The sequence below is a fragment of the Carassius gibelio genome, chromosome B4 (assembly GCF_023724105.1).
Source record: "Carassius gibelio isolate Cgi1373 ecotype wild population from Czech Republic chromosome B4, carGib1.2-hapl.c, whole genome shotgun sequence".
Taxonomy (NCBI): domain Eukaryota; kingdom Metazoa; phylum Chordata; class Actinopteri; order Cypriniformes; family Cyprinidae; genus Carassius; species Carassius gibelio.
In genome coordinates this window covers 6578917-6597485 of record NC_068399.1, presented here as the reverse complement: position 1 = coordinate 6597485, position 18569 = coordinate 6578917, and the positions used below count along the sequence as shown (strand labels likewise).

The 18569-nt window shown below is 39.6% G+C and overlaps 2 protein-coding genes across 3 annotated transcripts in view; both read left to right on the top strand.

The window, feature by feature from the left end:
- Positions 1-18569, top strand: part of LOC127955913 (NACHT, LRR and PYD domains-containing protein 12) — a 389353-nt gene that overhangs the window by 339409 nt on the left and 31375 nt on the right. The gene's annotated exons all lie outside the window — the stretch shown is intronic.
- LOC127956332 (uncharacterized) lies at positions 138-6895 on the top strand. Its single transcript, XM_052554169.1, has one exon. It carries the CDS (start codon positions 138-140, stop codon positions 6060-6062), a length of 5925 nt encoding a protein of 1974 aa, XP_052410129.1. The 3' UTR covers positions 6063-6895.

The following is an 18569-nucleotide window of genomic DNA, read 5'->3' as shown; positions in this document are numbered from 1 at the left end:
TATTCCTGTTAGCTATCTGTCAGTCTTTGGTTTAGAACACCATTGCCAGGGCAGAATAGTAAAAGGTCGACTGCACAGCGGGTGAAGACAAACAATCAGGATTCCGTCCAGCTTACATGTAATACTACATTATCAAGATGGATGAGTCACAGCCTCGCGAGAAACAAGAGGAAGTTGACCAACCTTTAGAAACAAGATCACGGTCAAGCAGATCACGTCGTTCGAGTAGATCTTCGGCTAGTGCAGCTGCGACCACAGCAAGAGCTAAAGCAGCCGCATGCAAAGTAAAGGCCTCTTATGCCGAAAAGGAAGCCATCATGATGAGAGAAAGAGCTCAAATTGAAGAGCATCAACAGAAAGCACTAGCTGAGACAGCTCGCAGAAAAGCAGAAGTTGAAGCTGATTTATACGTGTTACAACTGCAAAAAGAAGCTGTAGCAGCATCTACAGAGGCAGAAGTTTATGAAGCTGCAGTTTATGAAGAAGACGGAGCAAGTGTCGATCTAGAAAAAGAATCATGCATCTCAAGTAGAATTGAACGCACAGAAGAGTATGTGCAGAAACATTCTCAGCAAAGAAATTCTCCTAATTTGACTCCTAATTCACAACATGAAAGTGAGGGTTCAAGTTATGTGACACAGAGTTATGTTGCAGGCTCACTAAGTTCTCTCCCTCCAACAGTGAAGGAGGAATTGAATGCAGAGACAATTCCTATGAAGCAGGAACAGACAACTCGGCACAACTTCCAGTGTTCTCGTTCGAATGTAAAAGTTGAGCCATATGATGGAGCTGATGAAGTAAAGCATCAAAAATATCCAGTACGAAAGCAACGTGACTCCTGCCTGCCCTCTCAAGTTCCTGCTGAGTGCTTTACTCCAGCACCACCATCACCTCATGCAAACGACTTTACTACATATTTGCTGAAGAAAGAAATGGTGAGTTCTGGCTTGTTCCAATTTGATGACTGTCCAGAAAATTACTGGGCGTGGAAAACGTCTTTTCGAGCTGTAACCAGTGAACTCAATATAGCTAGTAGAGAGGAGATAGATCTTCTTGTCAAATGGCTTGGTCCTGATTCATCCAGTCATGCCAAACGAATCAAATCAGTTCATGTCAGTGATCCTGCCTTAGGAGTTCGTATGATATGGCGTCGCCTGGAGGACTGCTATGGGTGTCCAGAGGTCATCGAGCAGGCGATGTTAAAGAGACTTGACACTTTTCCTCGCATCACAATCAAAGACAACCATCGTCTGAGAGATCTTGGGGACTTGCTACTCGAGCTGCAGTCAGCAAAAGAAAGTGGTCGTTTACCTGGTCTTGCTTACCTTGACACAGCGCGGGGAGTCAACCCCATCATTGAAAAACTCCCATTCAGTCTTCAAGATAAGTGGATTACGCAAGGTTCTAGGTACAAAGAAGACCATAATGTATACTTTCCTCCTTTCAGCTTCTTTGTTGAATTTGTTTGTAGACAAGCAAGAACTAGAAATGACCCTAGTTTTGCTCTTGCTTCAACTGGCTACTCAAACAATACAAAATCAGACGGAGCTGCCAAGTTGAGTAACAGAACTTCTGTCTACGTCAAGAAAACTGAAATAATGGCTGCGCAACCAAACCAAGACAGAAACTTAGACAAGAATGTAGATCCAGACAAGTTTTGTACCATACACAATAAACCTCATCCACTTTACAAGTGTCGCACATTCAGGAGCAAACACCTAGATGAACGAAAAGCACATTTGAAGGAAAAGTTTATCTGTTTTAGATGTTGTGCTTCCACTAAGCATGTTGCAAGAGACTGCAGAACATCTGTTAAGTGCAGAGAATGCAACAGTGACCGACACATTGCAGCCATGCATCCGGGTCCTGCCCCGTGGTCCATTGAGGTGTCTGTATCAACTGCAGATCAAAACATGGAAAAAACAGATGAAGACACTGCTGAGGTAAACAACAAGTGCACTGAGATTTGTGGAGATGCTAGTAGGCCCAAGTCATGTTCAAAGATTTGTCTCGTAAATGTTTATCCCTCTAATCAACGTGAAAGAGTCAAACGCATTTATGCTGTACTGGATGAACAGAGTAATAGATCATTAGTGAAGTCACAGTTCTTTGATCTGTTCAACATCGTTAGCAGTTCTTCCCCCTATACATTGAAGACGTGTTCAGGTATAGTGACTACGGCGGGGAGGAAAGTAAATGGATTCTTTGTCGAATCGCTTGATGGGAAAACAGTAGTTGCTCTTCCACCTTTGATAGAGTGTAACACTTTACCAGATGACAGATCCGAGATTCCCACGCCGGAGATAGCTATGTGTTTCCCCCACCTCACTGCTGTGTCAGATAAAATTCCTCCTTTAGACTCTTGTGCTCCTATCCTTCTCCTCTTGGGTCGAGATATTCTTAGTGTGCACAAAGTGCGTGAACAACGAAATGGACCCCTCAACACACCATACGCACAGCGCTTAGACCTGGGCTGGGTGATAGTGGGAGAAGTTTGCCTGAATGGGACTCATTGTCAGTCCAGCGTGAACGCTTATAAGACCAACATACTTCCAAATGGGCGAACGTCATTCTTCTCTCCATGCACAAAAGGTTTCAATGTCGTAGAGCGGGGTGAGTCACCTTTTTTGTCATATCTACCCGACCCACCATGTTCTCTCAAGTGTTCAAAAACCAGTGAGAGCTATACAACTGGCTTAAAAGAGAATGTGTTCTTCAGATCTTCAGAGGATGATAAATCCGCTTTATCTGTAGAGGATAGTGTCTTTCTCGACATAATGGACAAAGAGGTGTACCTTGATAATGATAACCACTGGGTGGCGCCACTTCCATTCCGCTCTCCAAGAAAGCAACTCCCGAACAATAGAGAGCAAGCTATACAAAGGCTGAACTCGTTGCAGCGCACTCTTTCAAAGAAACCGAATATGAAAACGCATTTCTTTGGTTTTATGCAGAAGGTGATTGAAAATGAGCAAGCAGAACCTGCTCCACCCTTACAATCAGAGGAAGAATGTTGGTATTTGCCAATTTTTGGAGTTTACCACCCACACAAACCTGACAAAATCAGGGTGGTCTTCGATTCGAGCGCTCAGTATGGAGGGGTGTCCCTTAATGATGTTTTGATGAGCGGACCTGATCTTAACAATACCCTTTTGGGTGTGCTGTTGCGCTTCCGTAGGGAGAAAGTAGCTGTGATGGCGGACATAGAACAAATGTTCTATTGTTTCAAGGTAAAAGAGCAGCATCGCAACTATCTTCGCTTTCTTTGGCACAAAGACAACTGTGCAGAAAAGGAGATCATTGATTACAGAATGACCGTGCACGTCTTTGGCAATAGTCCTTCGCCAGCAGTCGCTATATATGCCTTAAGGCGAGCAGCAGAGTATGGCGAAGCAGATTATGGTATGGATGCTAAGGACTTTGTGTTACGCAACTTCTACGTTGACGATGGCATCACATCTGTCCCTACTGAAAGAGAAGCCATTGATCTCCTAAAGCGTACGCAAGCAATGCTATCAAAGTCAAGCTTGAATCTGCATAAAGTGGCTTCTAACAGTGCTTCGGTGATGGAAGCTTTTCCATCTAGTGAGAGAGCCAACGATCTCAAAGGCCTGGATTTTGATAAAGACCCAATACCTCTTCAACGCAGCCTTGGTATAAGTTGGAACATCAAGGCAGACTGCTTCACATTTAAAGCTTCTCAAGATCTCAAACCCTTTACTCGAAGAGGGATCCTTTCCACCGTCAATAGTTTATATGATCCCCTCGGGTTTGTCTGTCCAGTCACTATGCAAGGCAAAGCTATAGTGAGAGAACTTTCAACTATACAACAGGATTGGGACACTGTTCTTCCGGCAGACAAAAGAGATTCGTGGAAGGTATGGACTTCATCTTTAGCAGAGCTTGATCGATTGCAAATACCACGATCTTATGTCCCAACCTCACTGTGTGGAGCTCAGGTTCGAGAGTTGTGTATCTTCTCGGATGCTTCTATTTTAGCTATCGCTGCAGTAGCGTACCTACGAGTAATAGACTCAAACGGACAGCTTCACGTGGGGTTTGTAATGGGAAAATCCAAGTTGGCCCCTTTTCCAGCACATACTGTTCCACGCCTGGAGTTATGTGCAGCGGTACTTGCTGTTGAGCTGATGGAACTTATAAAGGAAGAAATTGACATAGAGTTCCACAATATCCAGTTCTACACTGACAGTCGCATAGTGCTCGGCTACATTCACAATGTAACACGCAGATTCTACATGTACGTGGCTAACAGAGTTGCACGCATAAGAAAAACCACGGAACCTAGTCAATGGCATTACGTCTGTTCTGAACAGAACCCAGCAGATCATGCCACCAGGTTTGTGGCAGCAGCCCACTTACCCCTTACCAACTGGTTCTCAGGTCCAGAGTTCCTTAGGGAATGTGACCCTATAGGATGTAGTTTAGGAGAGTCATATGGACTTGTAAAAGCAGAAGAGGATGTTGAAATTCGCCCCCAAGTGAACACACTGGCAACTAACGTCAAAGAGGACTTACTAGGCTCAAGCAGATTTGAACGTTTCTCAAGCTGGAGATCCTTGGTGAGAGCTATCACTACTCTGACGCACATAGCAAATTCATTCTCACAATCTTTTCCTGACACACTCTGTCGAAAATGGCATCTGTGTACTAAAACCTCAGGTGTGGAGATATCACAAGCCAAGGCGACTATAGTCAAAACCGTACAACGAGAAGTGTACCAGGAAGAATTTGAGAGTTTGACTAAGTTTGGTAAAGTCTCGCAGCGTAGCACACTCCTGAGGCTTGACCCCTTTGTGGACAATGAGGGTCTGTTAAGAGTTGGGGGTCGCATTCACTGTGCTGACATCTCTGATATAGAGAAGCATCCCTTGATAATCCCTCCCAATCATCACGTAACCGGTCTTTTAATTCAGCATTATCATGATCAAGTGGCTCATCAAGGCCGGCATTTTACTGAGGGTGCTATACGTAGTGCTGGATTGTGGATAGTCAGTGGCAAAAGATCTGTTTCAAATATCATCCACAAATGTGTGCTGTGCAAGAAACTGAGAGGTAAGATGGAGAGTCAGAAGATGTCGGCTTTGCCCTCAGATAGAGTTTCTGTAGATCCACCTTTCACACACACAGGTCTTGATGTTTTTGGACCATTCACTGTGGTGACACGTAAGACAAGAGGGCATAATGCTGAGAACAAGCGATGGGCTGTCATATTCAGTTGCTTAAATACCAGAGCAGTTCACTTAGAGGTTGTGGAGTCTCTATCAGCGTCAAGCTTTATATGTGCTTTGCGTCGCTTCTTGGCTGTCAGAGGACCAGTGAAGCACTTTCGTTCTGACAGGGGGACAAATTTCGTTGGAGCAGTCAAGGAACTCCAAATTGACAGTAGCGACTCAGAGTTGAAAGGCTTCTTGCAGAATCAAGGTTGCACGTGGACCTTTAATGCTCCACATTCCTCCCATATGGGAGGAGTGTGGGAAAGAATGATCGGCATTGCCAGACGTATTTTGGAGGCTCTCTTGATGAAAACTCCCACAAGACTCACGCATGAGGTCTTAACAACTTTAATGGCAGAAGTCATGGCCATCATGAATTCCAGACCCTTAATCCCAATTTCATCAGATACGGGCATGCCCCAAGTGCTTTCACCAGCAATGCTCTTAACTCAGAAGGCGAGTGTTGCTCCAGCACCTCCAGGAAATTTTGAGATAGGGCACTTGCACAAAAATCAGTGGCGTCAAGTCCAGATGCTGGCTGATTCATTCTGGAAGCGATGGAAGCAGGAGTACTTGTCTACCTTGCAACCCAGGAGAAAATGGACAGAGGAGAGAGAGAGTATTCAGGAAGGAGACATTGTTCTGTTGAAGGATGGGGAAGCTAAGCGCAGTGAGTGGCCAATTGGTCTCATAGCAAAGACTGTAGCCTCATCTGATGGAAAAATTCGTAAGGTTATGGTGAAGACTGCTAAGCAAGGGGTATTCAGAGAGTACTTAAGACCTATATGTGATGTTGTCTTACTTTTGTCAAATAATCGGAATGCATAGTGGTATAACACAAGTTATACCAGGCGGGGAGTGTTCTGTGCAGTATTAGTTCTTTCTTTAGTTTCATTTTGGTTTGTATAAGTAGTTCATGTGTGACACCTTGTGGTGAAAATCGTTATTACAATTCTCAGTAGAACGCAACAGGAAGCTCGTAAAACAGTAGAAGAAGAGTCGTTTTCTGTGATCTGCGTTTTAGATTCTGTCTAATCCTTGGAGTAGATACGACCGTAAGTTATAAATTTCATATTGAAAATAACTGCAATAATGTTGTGTTAATTTAATTAAAAGCTGGTCGTTATTAAGACGTTTAGAGATTGATGTTTGATTCTGAAATATAGCGTGATCTGACAGCTAATATGCTAATAAGGTTACATAGTCACATTTTTCTTCAAAGACATAATTCGGTTGTTTATTTTGTTGTTTAATTCTGTAAACAGATGTTTGTGAATGTGAAAATGTCCATGCTATTTTGTAAATCATTTTGTAATTTGTATTTTTGTGTTTCTTTTAGTTTTACAGTAAAGTAAAGTGCATCACATAAGCACAACGAAGAACGTGTGATGAAGCTTTATTCCTGTTAGCTATCTGTCAGTCTTTGGTTTAGAACACCATTGCCAGGGCAGAATACCCTCTCTAATCAACTTTTTAATCAAAGTACGCTGTTCTTCTGAACAATGTCTTGAACGACCCATTTTCCTCAGCTTTCAAATGCATGTTCAACAAGTGTTGGCTTCATCCTTAAATAGGGGCCACCTGATTCACACCTGTTTCTTCACAAAATTGATGACCTCAGTGATTGAATGCCACACTGCTATTTTTTTGAACACACCCCTTTCAACTAATTCAACTAATTGCCCAATTGCACAGCCTTAAGAGCGTGCATATCATGAATGCTGGGTCTCATTTGTTTTCTGAGAATCTACTGAACCTACTGGTAACTTGTTTGCCACGTGGCAATAAAAAAATATACGAAAAACCTTGATTATTCTGGTTAGTCACATTGTACTGCTATTATTTTGAACAATACTGTATATAATTATATATAATATCTAGCTGTTGATAATACACATTTAAAAATAGTAAAAAAAAAAAAAAAAAAGACCCATTTTGAACGTTCATGCTTTTCTTCTCTTTCTGCACCCAGTCTCTGTGGTGGAACAGTTATGAAGTATCTTTTCTGTTCTTTTAATTAATTTCCAGCATTTCAGAAATAAATATTTATGCAAATTACACTGAAGTACAATGTTATTTTATGGTGTCCGGGAGTGCTAAAAATGGGTTTAAACACTGAATTTTGAATCAATCTCTTCTTGTAAACTCAGAAATGTGGATTGGATGGCAATTAAATTACCACACACCCTTGGTGTTTGTCAAAAAACAGTAGGTAATTCGCCCGAGGGTTTTTATGGGAGTGGTGAGGTGAGAGACAAACACAGACATCCTGGATTTGGATGGCATTAAAATCACCAACTATCCCTGTAAATGATGAAAGTCACTTACGTAACCCTGAAAAACTATTACCATCCAAATAGGGCCATACTCTTCCCCCGAGTTTCTGTCTCACCTTTGATTTTGTCATTTGATTAATCTGTTTCTCATTAATTTTCCTCATATGCCTCCTTATTTAAAGAGTTAATACACCCAAACATTTTAATTCTGTCATTAATTACTCACCCTCGTTCATTTCAAACCCATAAGAGTTGCTGTCTTCAGCCATTTTGAAGAATACCCCAGAACGTAATCAATGTAGTCAGAGTTGTTTCCGTTTAGTCAGTTCCCTTGTCTGGCATTGGGTTAATATTAATATTTATACCTTCTAAATGTACCATTATTGATAATTTCCGATTTTTTCAAATCAGCTCACGTCTGTTCCGTGGGACTCAATAAAAGGGATGAAGCAGCCAGAAGAAGCAGTAGGGAGCTTGAACAAACAGCCTCACCAAAATAATGAGTCTCAGCCTAATAATTCAATACTGTGTTCAGTATTTGAGTTTTTCAACAAATATGTACACTAACTTTGACATTTAGGTACTTTAGAAAATGTTGTTATACACTACCAGGTATAACTAGGTTTTGATTAGTAAGATTTTTAATGTTTTTTAAATAAATCTCTGAATGCTCACCAAGCATGCATTTATTTGATCCAAAATACAGCAAAATCAGTAATATTGTGAAATATTTGTAGTATTTGAAAAACTGCTTTCTATTTTAATATATTTTAAAAGGTAATTGGTTTCTGTGATATCAAAGCTGCATCACTCCAGTTACATGATCCTTCACGCCGATTTGCTGCTCAAAAGCATTTATCTTTTATTTTTATATATGCTGATCTTTGAGTCTTTCTATTCTTTTTATTAATAAATCACAAAAATAAACTAAAACCACCCCATAGGGGAAAAAGCCAAGGAAACATAAATGCTGAAAATGGGACATAAACTGGACACAGGGCAGACAGAAATCACAGGCATGCACAGGTACATATGTAAGACAACGAACCAAGAACAGCAAACACAGAGATCTTAAAAGGAAAAAGCAGTTAGGTAAACAACTGGGGCAAATGAATCAATCAACGGGTAATGAGAGAACAGGTGAGTGTAGTCTGGTGAATGCAGTCCGGGAGTAAGGGAGATGGTGATCTCTGGTGGTGAGAGGGAGAAAAACAGGGCCCAGACACCTGATACACATACAGTGTATATTTTACTAATATTCACATGTATATATTTATATTCATATCATTTATATTATATAAGAATAGATTTAATGTACATACAAGTGTGTATTGATATATAAATAATAAATATACACAACACACACATACTATGTAAACAAAACTTTTGTTTAATCTCTTGACAGCACTAGATAATAATATTAAAAATGTTTCTTGAACAGCAAATAAGCATATTAAACTGATTTCTGAAAGATCATGTGACACTGAAGACTTGAGGAATGATGCTGAAGATTCAGCTGAATTGTACTGTTTTTGCTGTACTTTGAATCAACTAAATGCAGGTTTGGTGAGCAGAAGAGACTTCTTCAAACAAAATCTTACTGTTCAAAAACTTTTGACTGGTAGTATGTATTTGTCTGAAATATAGGTTTGTTAAATCTAGGGTATTTAAGTCATTGGAAGATAAATAACATTCTGTGTTAACAAATTGAAATGAGGTGGTTATTTTCAACAAGGTGGACACAGTTCTGTTCATAACAGTAGACCCGTTGGTGAAGAAGTGACAGGTAAGGCGAAGGGGGAGACAGAGATATTGGGGAAAATGGAAAATGAAGTGAAAGTACAGTGCAAGAGAGAAACTTGATTTTTTTTTTTCATGGCCCCAAACTAAGGATTTAGACCTTTTTATGTGAAAAGGATTGTCTGTGTTTATAAAAATAGTTGTACAGGCTATATACAAAAAAAGGGGCCAAAATCAAATCTTTTAGGGTACAACAGATTGTCACTGGAAAAATACAAAGATGCCCTTATAGTGCTCTGGTGACAAGCTGTTGTACCCAAAAGATACAATTTTAGCCCCTTTTTTTCTGTGTGGACTGAATGAGTGTAAAATTTCCCGGCCTGAAATTGCGTTCCAGTCCTGCCCTGACTGTTAGTGCTCATTTGAACTACATTTATGTATACAATTATGTAACCTACATTCTTTTTTATAATTATAACCAACAAATTTTAAAGTAGTAGATTTTTTTAATGCTTTTGTACTCCATTCCTTCGTGAACTGTTCATTCAGTAGTTCCCTAACTAGTATCACCTTGTTTAACAAGATTGCATATTAAAGGAACGCTATTTTTAAGTGTTGACCACAGAATCAATACTATGTGAATGTGCAGAAAGTTTTATTCAGCTAAATCACAAATACACATTAATTAGTCTAAACGAACATATGTACACACTGTCATGCATACGTATGTACATATATACATGCATACCTTTTGGGAAAGTGAATAAATGACTGAAACAGAAACCAAGGCAATGAGCTTTGGGAAAGGATTCAGTTCACCAACTGAACAGTAGCCCCTCACTGCAGAACACAAGATCCAGGGGGTGGTAGTTGGTTGGTTTAGGGGTGGCGATGGGTGGGTTTAAGGATCAGGGGGTGGAGACAGGTAGGTTTGGGTATATGTAAGGTGGGTGGACCCAACCATGCCCCCTAAATCTTGTGTTCTGCATTGAGGACCATCTCCAACTGATCACATCCATCATCATCTTTGTAATAAGGTCTTATACTATATACTTGGAACAGCTTATATAAAACTCTGTTTAGTTAAATATACAATATTTGCATAAGCCTTAACTGTTGAACTAGCATCTGGATGCAGTCTGTAGTAAATTCTTAATGGTTTTGACAGTTCATTGGTGGTGTTGTTGTGAGCAGGTTGTTCCAGGTTAAGTGAAGAATGATGAACTTCATTTCATGATGACTCGGTTGTTGTTGAGAGAGTCCTCTCTCCCAGGTAGAAAGTTTACAATATAAGTTAAATTCTTTCTCACTATTTTTGCATAATTTTGAAATGAAACATGATACCAGTAAGTTTACATTATCTAATAATTCTAGCATAAGGCATGCATAAACTTAAAAAAAATCAATAAGGAAAATAAAAAAATATACAGACAGATTTATTTCGTACACCACCTGAAGTTACAAATAATAGTGCTGGTGATAGCAATCATGGGTTGAATGTTGGTCCACCAGCCGAAAAGAAGGCATACAGTTTTGGGAGAGAATGGTTAAAAGACTTTGAGTGGCTCCACTATGAAAATGCACTGTGCTCTATGCACTGCATTCACTTTAAAGCCAGTGGGATGGAGTTTGCAGGTAACACTAAAAGCACTTGCCACTGAATCTCCACATATTAAGTTTGAGAACTTAACACTAATAAAAGAAATGCAGGGACAAGTGTGTGGCAAAATGTCAGGTTCAATTGTTAAGGCTCTTAATAATCAGGTCTCCGATAATATTGTAATTGTTGTTTTTACGATGTGCTATGCAATTTGAAATTATTGAGTATATTACAAAAACCAAACAAAACACCTACAGAGAGTACATACATGACCTCGGTTAGACTAGTGCGCGTGCGCATTTGTGATTTTTTTCACTGCGTGATTCAGTCTATTAAAACTGAAATATTCAAAATTTTAGGCAAAAAGAGTGCAGTTTTTTCCTCCAAAAATCAGAATGATTACAAATGTGATATTGATTTGATACAACAGTTCAATAAAAAAAGAAGTTAATATTAAGATACTTATGTTTTAAGGTGCTTTCATACTAGCACATTTGGTGCGCACTCGGGTATGATTGAAGTCAGAGTTCGGTTCGTTTGGAAAAGGTGAACACTGTCTTTCAAACTCGGGTGCGCACCCACAAACTGTACCCGAGTCTGTTAAAAAAGGGTGGTCTGGACGGTTCATGTGAACTCTGGTACGGTTCGCTGCTGATGTGGACACAATCATACCAAATCGCAGAGTTGAACCTTTAATAATGACATATTATTTGATAAAAATGTGTGTTTGTGTGTGTGTTTCATTCACTTTCCTGACAAGTTTGACTGACATGCTGCAAACAGAGAGCTATACATCTCATTTCTGTTCACCCTCAGTGTTCTTCAGATCATTTGCAGTACAATCGTAAGACAGACGTAAGTGCAGTTATGTACTGAAGCTTTGTAAACAAAACAAATGGTTAAAAAACTTAAATATATAAAAGTGTAGAGAGCAATGTTATGCATTTGTTGCCTTCTCCTGCACCGTCGTTACTTAGCAATGGAATAAACAGCTGCTGGCTTGACGCAAATGAACCGCCGTTTGGACCCAAAAAAAGTGAAAGTGAAAGTGAAAAAAAAAGTGATGTGACATTCAGCCAAGTATGGTGACCCATACTCAGAATTTATGCTCTGCATTTAACCCATCCGAAGTGCACACACACAGAGCAGTGAACACACACACACACAATGTGAACACACACCCGGAGCAGTGGGCAGCCATTTATGCTGCGGCACCCGGGGAGCAGTTAGGGGTTCGATGCCTTGCTCAAGGGCACCTAAGTCATGGTATTGAAGGTGGAGAGAGAACTGTACATGCACTCCCCCCACTCACAATTCCTGCTCGAACTCACAACCTTTCTATTGGGAATCCAACTCTCTAACCATTAGGCCACGACTTCCCCCAACATAATATGAATGCAGTCCAGCAGGGGACAGTGGGAGGGGAGAGCAATCGAAACTCGGGTTCGGACCAGCCAAGTGAACCAAGTGTGAAAGCACCCTTAGACACCATATTTCCTGTTTTAGCACTACAGGGAGTGCAGAATTATTAGGCAAGTTGTATTTTTGAGGAATAATTTTATTATTGAACAAGAACCATGTTCTCAAGGATTCCAAAAACTCATTAATATCAAAGCTGAATATTTTTGGAAGTAGTTTTTAGTTTGTTTTTAGTTGTAGCTATTTTAGGAGGATATCTGTGTGTGCAGGTGACTATTACTGTGCATAATTATTAGGCAACTTAACAAAAAAACAAATATATACCCATTTCAATTATTTATTTTCAGCAGTGAAACCAATATAACATCTCAACATTCACAAATATACATTTCTGACATTCAAAAACAAAACAAAAACAAATCAGTGACCAATATAGCCACCTTTCTTTGCAAGGACACTCAAAAGCCTGCCATCCATGGATTCTGTCAGTGTTTTGATCTGTTCACCATCAACATTGCGTGCAGCAGCAACCACAGCCTCCCAGACACTGTTCAGAGAGGTGTACTGTTTTCCCTCCTTGTAAATCTCACATTTCATGATGGACCACAGGTTCTCTATGGGGTTCAGATCAGGTGAACAAGGAGGCCAAGTCATTAGTTTTTCTTCTTTTAGACCCTTTCTTGCCAGCCACGCTGTGGAGTACTTGGATGCGTGTGATGGAGCATTGTCCTGCATGAAAATCATGTTTTTCTTGAAGGATGCAGACTTCTTCCTGTACCACTGCTTGAAGAAGGTGTCTTCCAGAAACTGGCAGTAGGACTGGGAGTTGAGCTTGACTCCATCCTCAACCCGAAAAGGCCCCACAAGCTCATCTTTGATGATAGCAGCCCAAACCAGTACTCCACCTCCACCTTGCTGGCGTCTGAGTCGGACTGGAGCTCTCTGCCCTTTACCGATCCAGCCACGGGCCCATCAAGACTCACTCTCATTTCATCAGTCCATAAAACCTTAGAAAAATCAGTCTTGAGATATTTCTTTGCCCAGTCTTGATGTTTCAGCATGTGTGTCTTGTTGAGTGGTGGTCGTTTTTCAGCCTTTCTTACCTTGGCCGTGTCTCTGAGTATTGCACACCTTGTGCTTTTGGGCACTCCAGTGATGTTGCAGCTCTGAAATATGCCAAAACTGGTGGCAAGTGGCATCTTGGCAGCTGTACGCTTGACTTTTCTCAGTTCACGGGCAGTTATTTTGCGCCTTGGTTTTTCCACACGCTTCTTGCGACCCTGTTGGCTATTTTGAATGAAACGATTGATTGTTCGATGATCACGCTTCAGAAGCTTGGCAATTTTAAGAGTGCTGCATCCCTCTGCAAGATATCTCACTATTTTTGACTTTTCGGAGCCTGTCAAGTCCTTCTTTTGACCCATTTTGCCAAAGGAAAGGAAGTTGCCTAATAATTATGCACACCTGATATAGGGTGTTGATGTCATTAAACCACACCCCTTCTCATTACTGAGATGCACATCACCTAATATGCTTAATTGGTAGTAGGCTTTCGAGCCTATAAAGCTTGGAGTAAGACAACATGCATAAAGAGGATGATGTGGTCAAAATACTCATTTGCCTAATAATTCTGCACACAGTGTAGTTCGAAAACAAAAATCATTCCAAACACAGCTAAAGCAGTTTCACGCCTCTGAGCAACATGATGGGTTTTAGTTCCTGAATGAATCCACTGTTTTTTTTTCTTAATTTCAAATACCAGTATTCAATGTTTTATATTTAGAGTATTAAAACATTATATATGCATGTGTTACTGCAGGTTAAAATGCATTCATGTCCTGCATTAAGCGGTGTGTAAATGCACATAGACGGCTCAGATGCAGCATAAATGTCATTTTCTTCTGCACTGTAAAGATTAATTTTGTTGATACTAATTTAATTTGCTTGATAACAGCCCAAATGTCTTATTATTCTAATTGACTGCTTAAATGTAAGAATTTGACTCAAATGATGCACACTTTTAGAACTGTGAACTGACCACCACACAGAATTTGATTAATATTCGCATCCTGCCATGCCAAACCATGCATATAGCAGCCCATGCTTGCTTTTCTGTTAAAAACAACAGTGGTTTGTAAATGTTGATGCTTAGCAGAGGTGGGTAGAGCACCTAAAAACTGTACTCTAGTAAAAGTAATAGCCTGAATCGTTACTTGCGTAAGAGTAAAAAAAGTATTGGTCAAAAAAAAAAAAAAAAAAAACGATAGACTAGTTATTTAGATACATATAGATATATACGTGGCGGATACGAATTACAGGGCAAATAAATTAAAAGCCCAAATAAGACTGACTGCGCCACCCCAAGTTTGAATATAGGGGAATTACTCTAAATGAGAATAAGCTCACAGCTTCAGTTAGGTGGGGTCAGGTATGAGACAAATTATACAAAAGATTGATTTAATACAAAAACAGAGGAACCACACAATACATCACAAACACTAACAAAAGAATATGATTCGCAAATGACAATACACATTACCAAAAAAAAAAAACAGATTGGGGTCACCATCCAGCTCCTCTTCAGGAATAAGTCCCAAAATTCTCTTATCTAGAAAAAAAAAGAAAAAGGACACAAAATCCATGTCCACCACAAGTGCACACCAACACAAACACACAGCACCTCACTATGGAGCACGGCAATCAGTGAAGACTACCACCACCGCGAGTAATAGGAAACCTTACTATACTTAAGTATGACATACATTTGGACATCACCCTTAACAGGTGGCAACAATATAGAAAAGCATGCCACATCAAGTCCCAAAAGAAACTCAGCAACGCTTACAAGCTGGCAATATGCCTCAATTAAGTATATGAAAATACATGCATACAGTTAAATAAAAATAAAAAAAGACGAATTGTAAACCACACAATTCAAGTAAAAAAAAACACAGTGGTCACTGGAAAGTAGACGTCTGTCCATCAATCATGGTTAAAAAGGAATACAGTTCAACCCCGTGTAGAACAATATTCAAATTAAGCAATGCTTAACACAGACAGTCGTGCTTCAGTCCGGAATCAATGGATTAAATGTGCAGTCCAAATCCACAGGCAGTTGAAGAAACCAGCAAGACACAAATCACCGAACGATTCTCTTTAAAGGCCATGTTGCAGGTTAACCACCACTTTCGATTAATGGGTACATAAAACACTCAAGATATGTATATCATTTTTAAAATGTCTCAAAAATGGTCTTAAAGACCATTTTTTTATGTTTTTGGTATTAACGTTTTTTTTACGCAACTCTGTGATGACGTCATGTTGGGGAGAAGCGGATGAAAGGTAGTCTCAGCCTAGTATGATGCCGCATTCCAGGCAAACCGTAACCCGTGTTTTTCCAACCTTAAACCCGTGAAAGTGCACTGGAATGGCAGTCAAACACGTGACTTCCCACCCCTGAACTCGTACTAGATCAATGTACTCCGACTTTCGAGTTCTGACGTCACACAGCACGCGAAACAACGGATGCAGTGTTTATGCAAGTGGTACACGTTGGAAAAAACGATTTTAGGTCAATGTAATGTTGCAATAAAATAAATAATCTAGCTACAATTCCTTGCGCTTGGAAAGTTTGTCCTAACTTGCCTGGAACGGTACAAAGTCATTAGTCGTGTTATGAAATAGTGATACGAGCTCAAAAACCTGCCTGGAACGCAGCATCAGAACTAACATTATAGCGACTGACTGGGATGAGGAAGAGGTGGCAAGAGCCAACATTTATGATGGCCCGCAGCTGTGTAATTTTGAACCTGCCAGACGTGAGAGGGCAAATGAGGAATTGCCAAGAACTGATTTCCGTCAAAGCTAATTAAATGCATGATCCGAGGAGAATGAGTGGAGAGTTGGTGAAGTGTCCTGGTGAGTTGCTATCATTTAGCAACGCAGCAATGAGCACTGGAGCTAGTCTACGTGCAGCAGTGCACAATAACGACACGTATATTTTTTTACTGTCATTGAATAGCACAGAGTGAAAAATCAACATTTTCTTTATATCTAGTGGCAGTGATCATGACGTTAGTTCAGATAAGTACCGGTAACATTTGTCATAGTGTCGTAGAACTGGTAAATTTTGTCTTTGTTATCTAGAAATAAAAGGCATCATGCTAGCTATATGGACGTTTCTAAGCGTTTATCTCTTCCTCCGGTGAAAATGTTGTTGCAAACGTAGCCGCGTGTCTGTCGCTGTGTTTGGCAGGTGCTTGCGTGGGCAGTGCTGTCCCATGGTAGTGCGTTTTGGTCGCTGTTGGTCGATATCTGTCTGTCTGTCTGTCTATTTATATATATGTCTAGTCTATCTATCTATATATATATCTATGTATTTATCTATTTATCTATAATCTGCACTATCTGAATACTCTCGTCTACTACTCTTCTCTATAGTTACTCTCAATGCTCTCAAAGCGGGCTTTGGTAAATTCTCTCCCCAACGTGACGTAATGCAATACATTGTGGGGGAAAGGAGACCTCTGTAAGATAGTACCTACTTTTTCGTATTATATTCCGTTTTGTGATACCCAACAACATAAAATACAATGGATAACAATTTAAATGTTCATTACCAACAAGCAAATTGCACAAATTCATTGAAAAATTAACCCTTCAACACGGCCTTTAAGTCCCAGCATGCACAGCAGTTTGAAGTTACAGCAATCCGCCTGCCCACCACAACGCGCTCTTGGTGTCAAAAAAGAAAAAAAAAAGAAACCTACAGACACATACGAGAAACAAAGGTAACTAATTGAAGCGCACTTACACCATACACAATGTGACAATTAATAGGGCATACCTCCGGGAAAGGCGACCGCCGCACAGATTTACGCCGTTAAGGAACAAGGCACCTGTTTAATCACACGTGCTGCATTTCCTCAGTCCACGATACACAGGCAAACGGAAATGCTTAGATGCATACACATCTGGATGGAACACATTCACCACCTTTATCCCGTACTTAACAAGGCTTTCTCCAATTTGCTAATTAACTACCGTTTAACCCCTTGTGTAGCCAATGCATACTGCCACATATAGATAAAATTGAAAGTTGCCTATTCAATACCTGTTGAACCATAGACAGCAAGCGCTGTGTTAATGTAATGAAGATATTCACTGCTAGCAAACAATAGCCTTTGCAGATTTGCTTTCAATTAACTGTAGACCCAATGCCACCTCTTCAACGCTCTTAGTGTTCTTAAACTTTCTGTTACAACTCTGATTGAACTGCTTCAGACGACTTAGCGCATGACAGGGAACTGAACGAATCATTCAAACTGTTTCACTAACCAATTCACTGGTTTGCCACCTTTGACCAACCCTTTGAACAGAATTGACTCAAAAGAATGAATCATTCTTGAATGGGCATTGCTCATTGCCAAGAGAAAAAAGTAGACGAGACATTTAGAATAAATTGAAGCATTTATAACTTAAGATAATGTAACGAGAGGAGCATCGCCCACAATAACAAAGTAAAAGTACAGATTTCCTCCCCAAAATGTACTTAAGGAAGAGTAAAAGTACCCATCTTTAAATATACTCCAAAAGTATGAGCTAGCGAAAAAATTTACTCAAGTAAATTTAACAAATTAAATGTAACTCATTACTACCCCCCTCTGATGCTTAGCCTAAATATCAAATATTTTATCGGGAGTGTTTATGCTTTATGTGTTTATGTAACAGAACAATTTCTTGTTAATGTCTTTGATGTACTGAACAAAAAAAAAGATTACTTTTATGCGGGACTTTTTATTGTTGTGGATTAGATTAGATTCTGAGATTGTTGGTACATTCTGGTGAAAAGCATATTTAGAACAAGACATTTTTAATTATATGATTACCCTTGTGAAAAAGAAGTGTGCTTAATTGCAGTAAAAGTATACTATTAAAAGTATACTTTGTAAAAAGTGGACTTGCAGATAATATAATTTAAATTAAAGGCCACTTGTGTATTTAAAGAGAGTACACTTTGATGACAATAGGTCTTAAAATACTTAAGTGCACTTTTAAAAAAATGCACTTTATAAGAATGCCTAATTAAGATTTATTTAAACATACACTTTACATAATTATTTTATTGTTTCAAAGAAGTACACTTATTATATATATTTATCAGTATACTAAAGCACAATTATTTATTTTAATTTCAAGTAATATCAAGTGAATTAAGTGTATTCTCCAAAATTATATTTGTTAATGTATTTTAACCTGATAACTGTCACTCACGTTTTTGAAGATAGACTTGATTGTGCA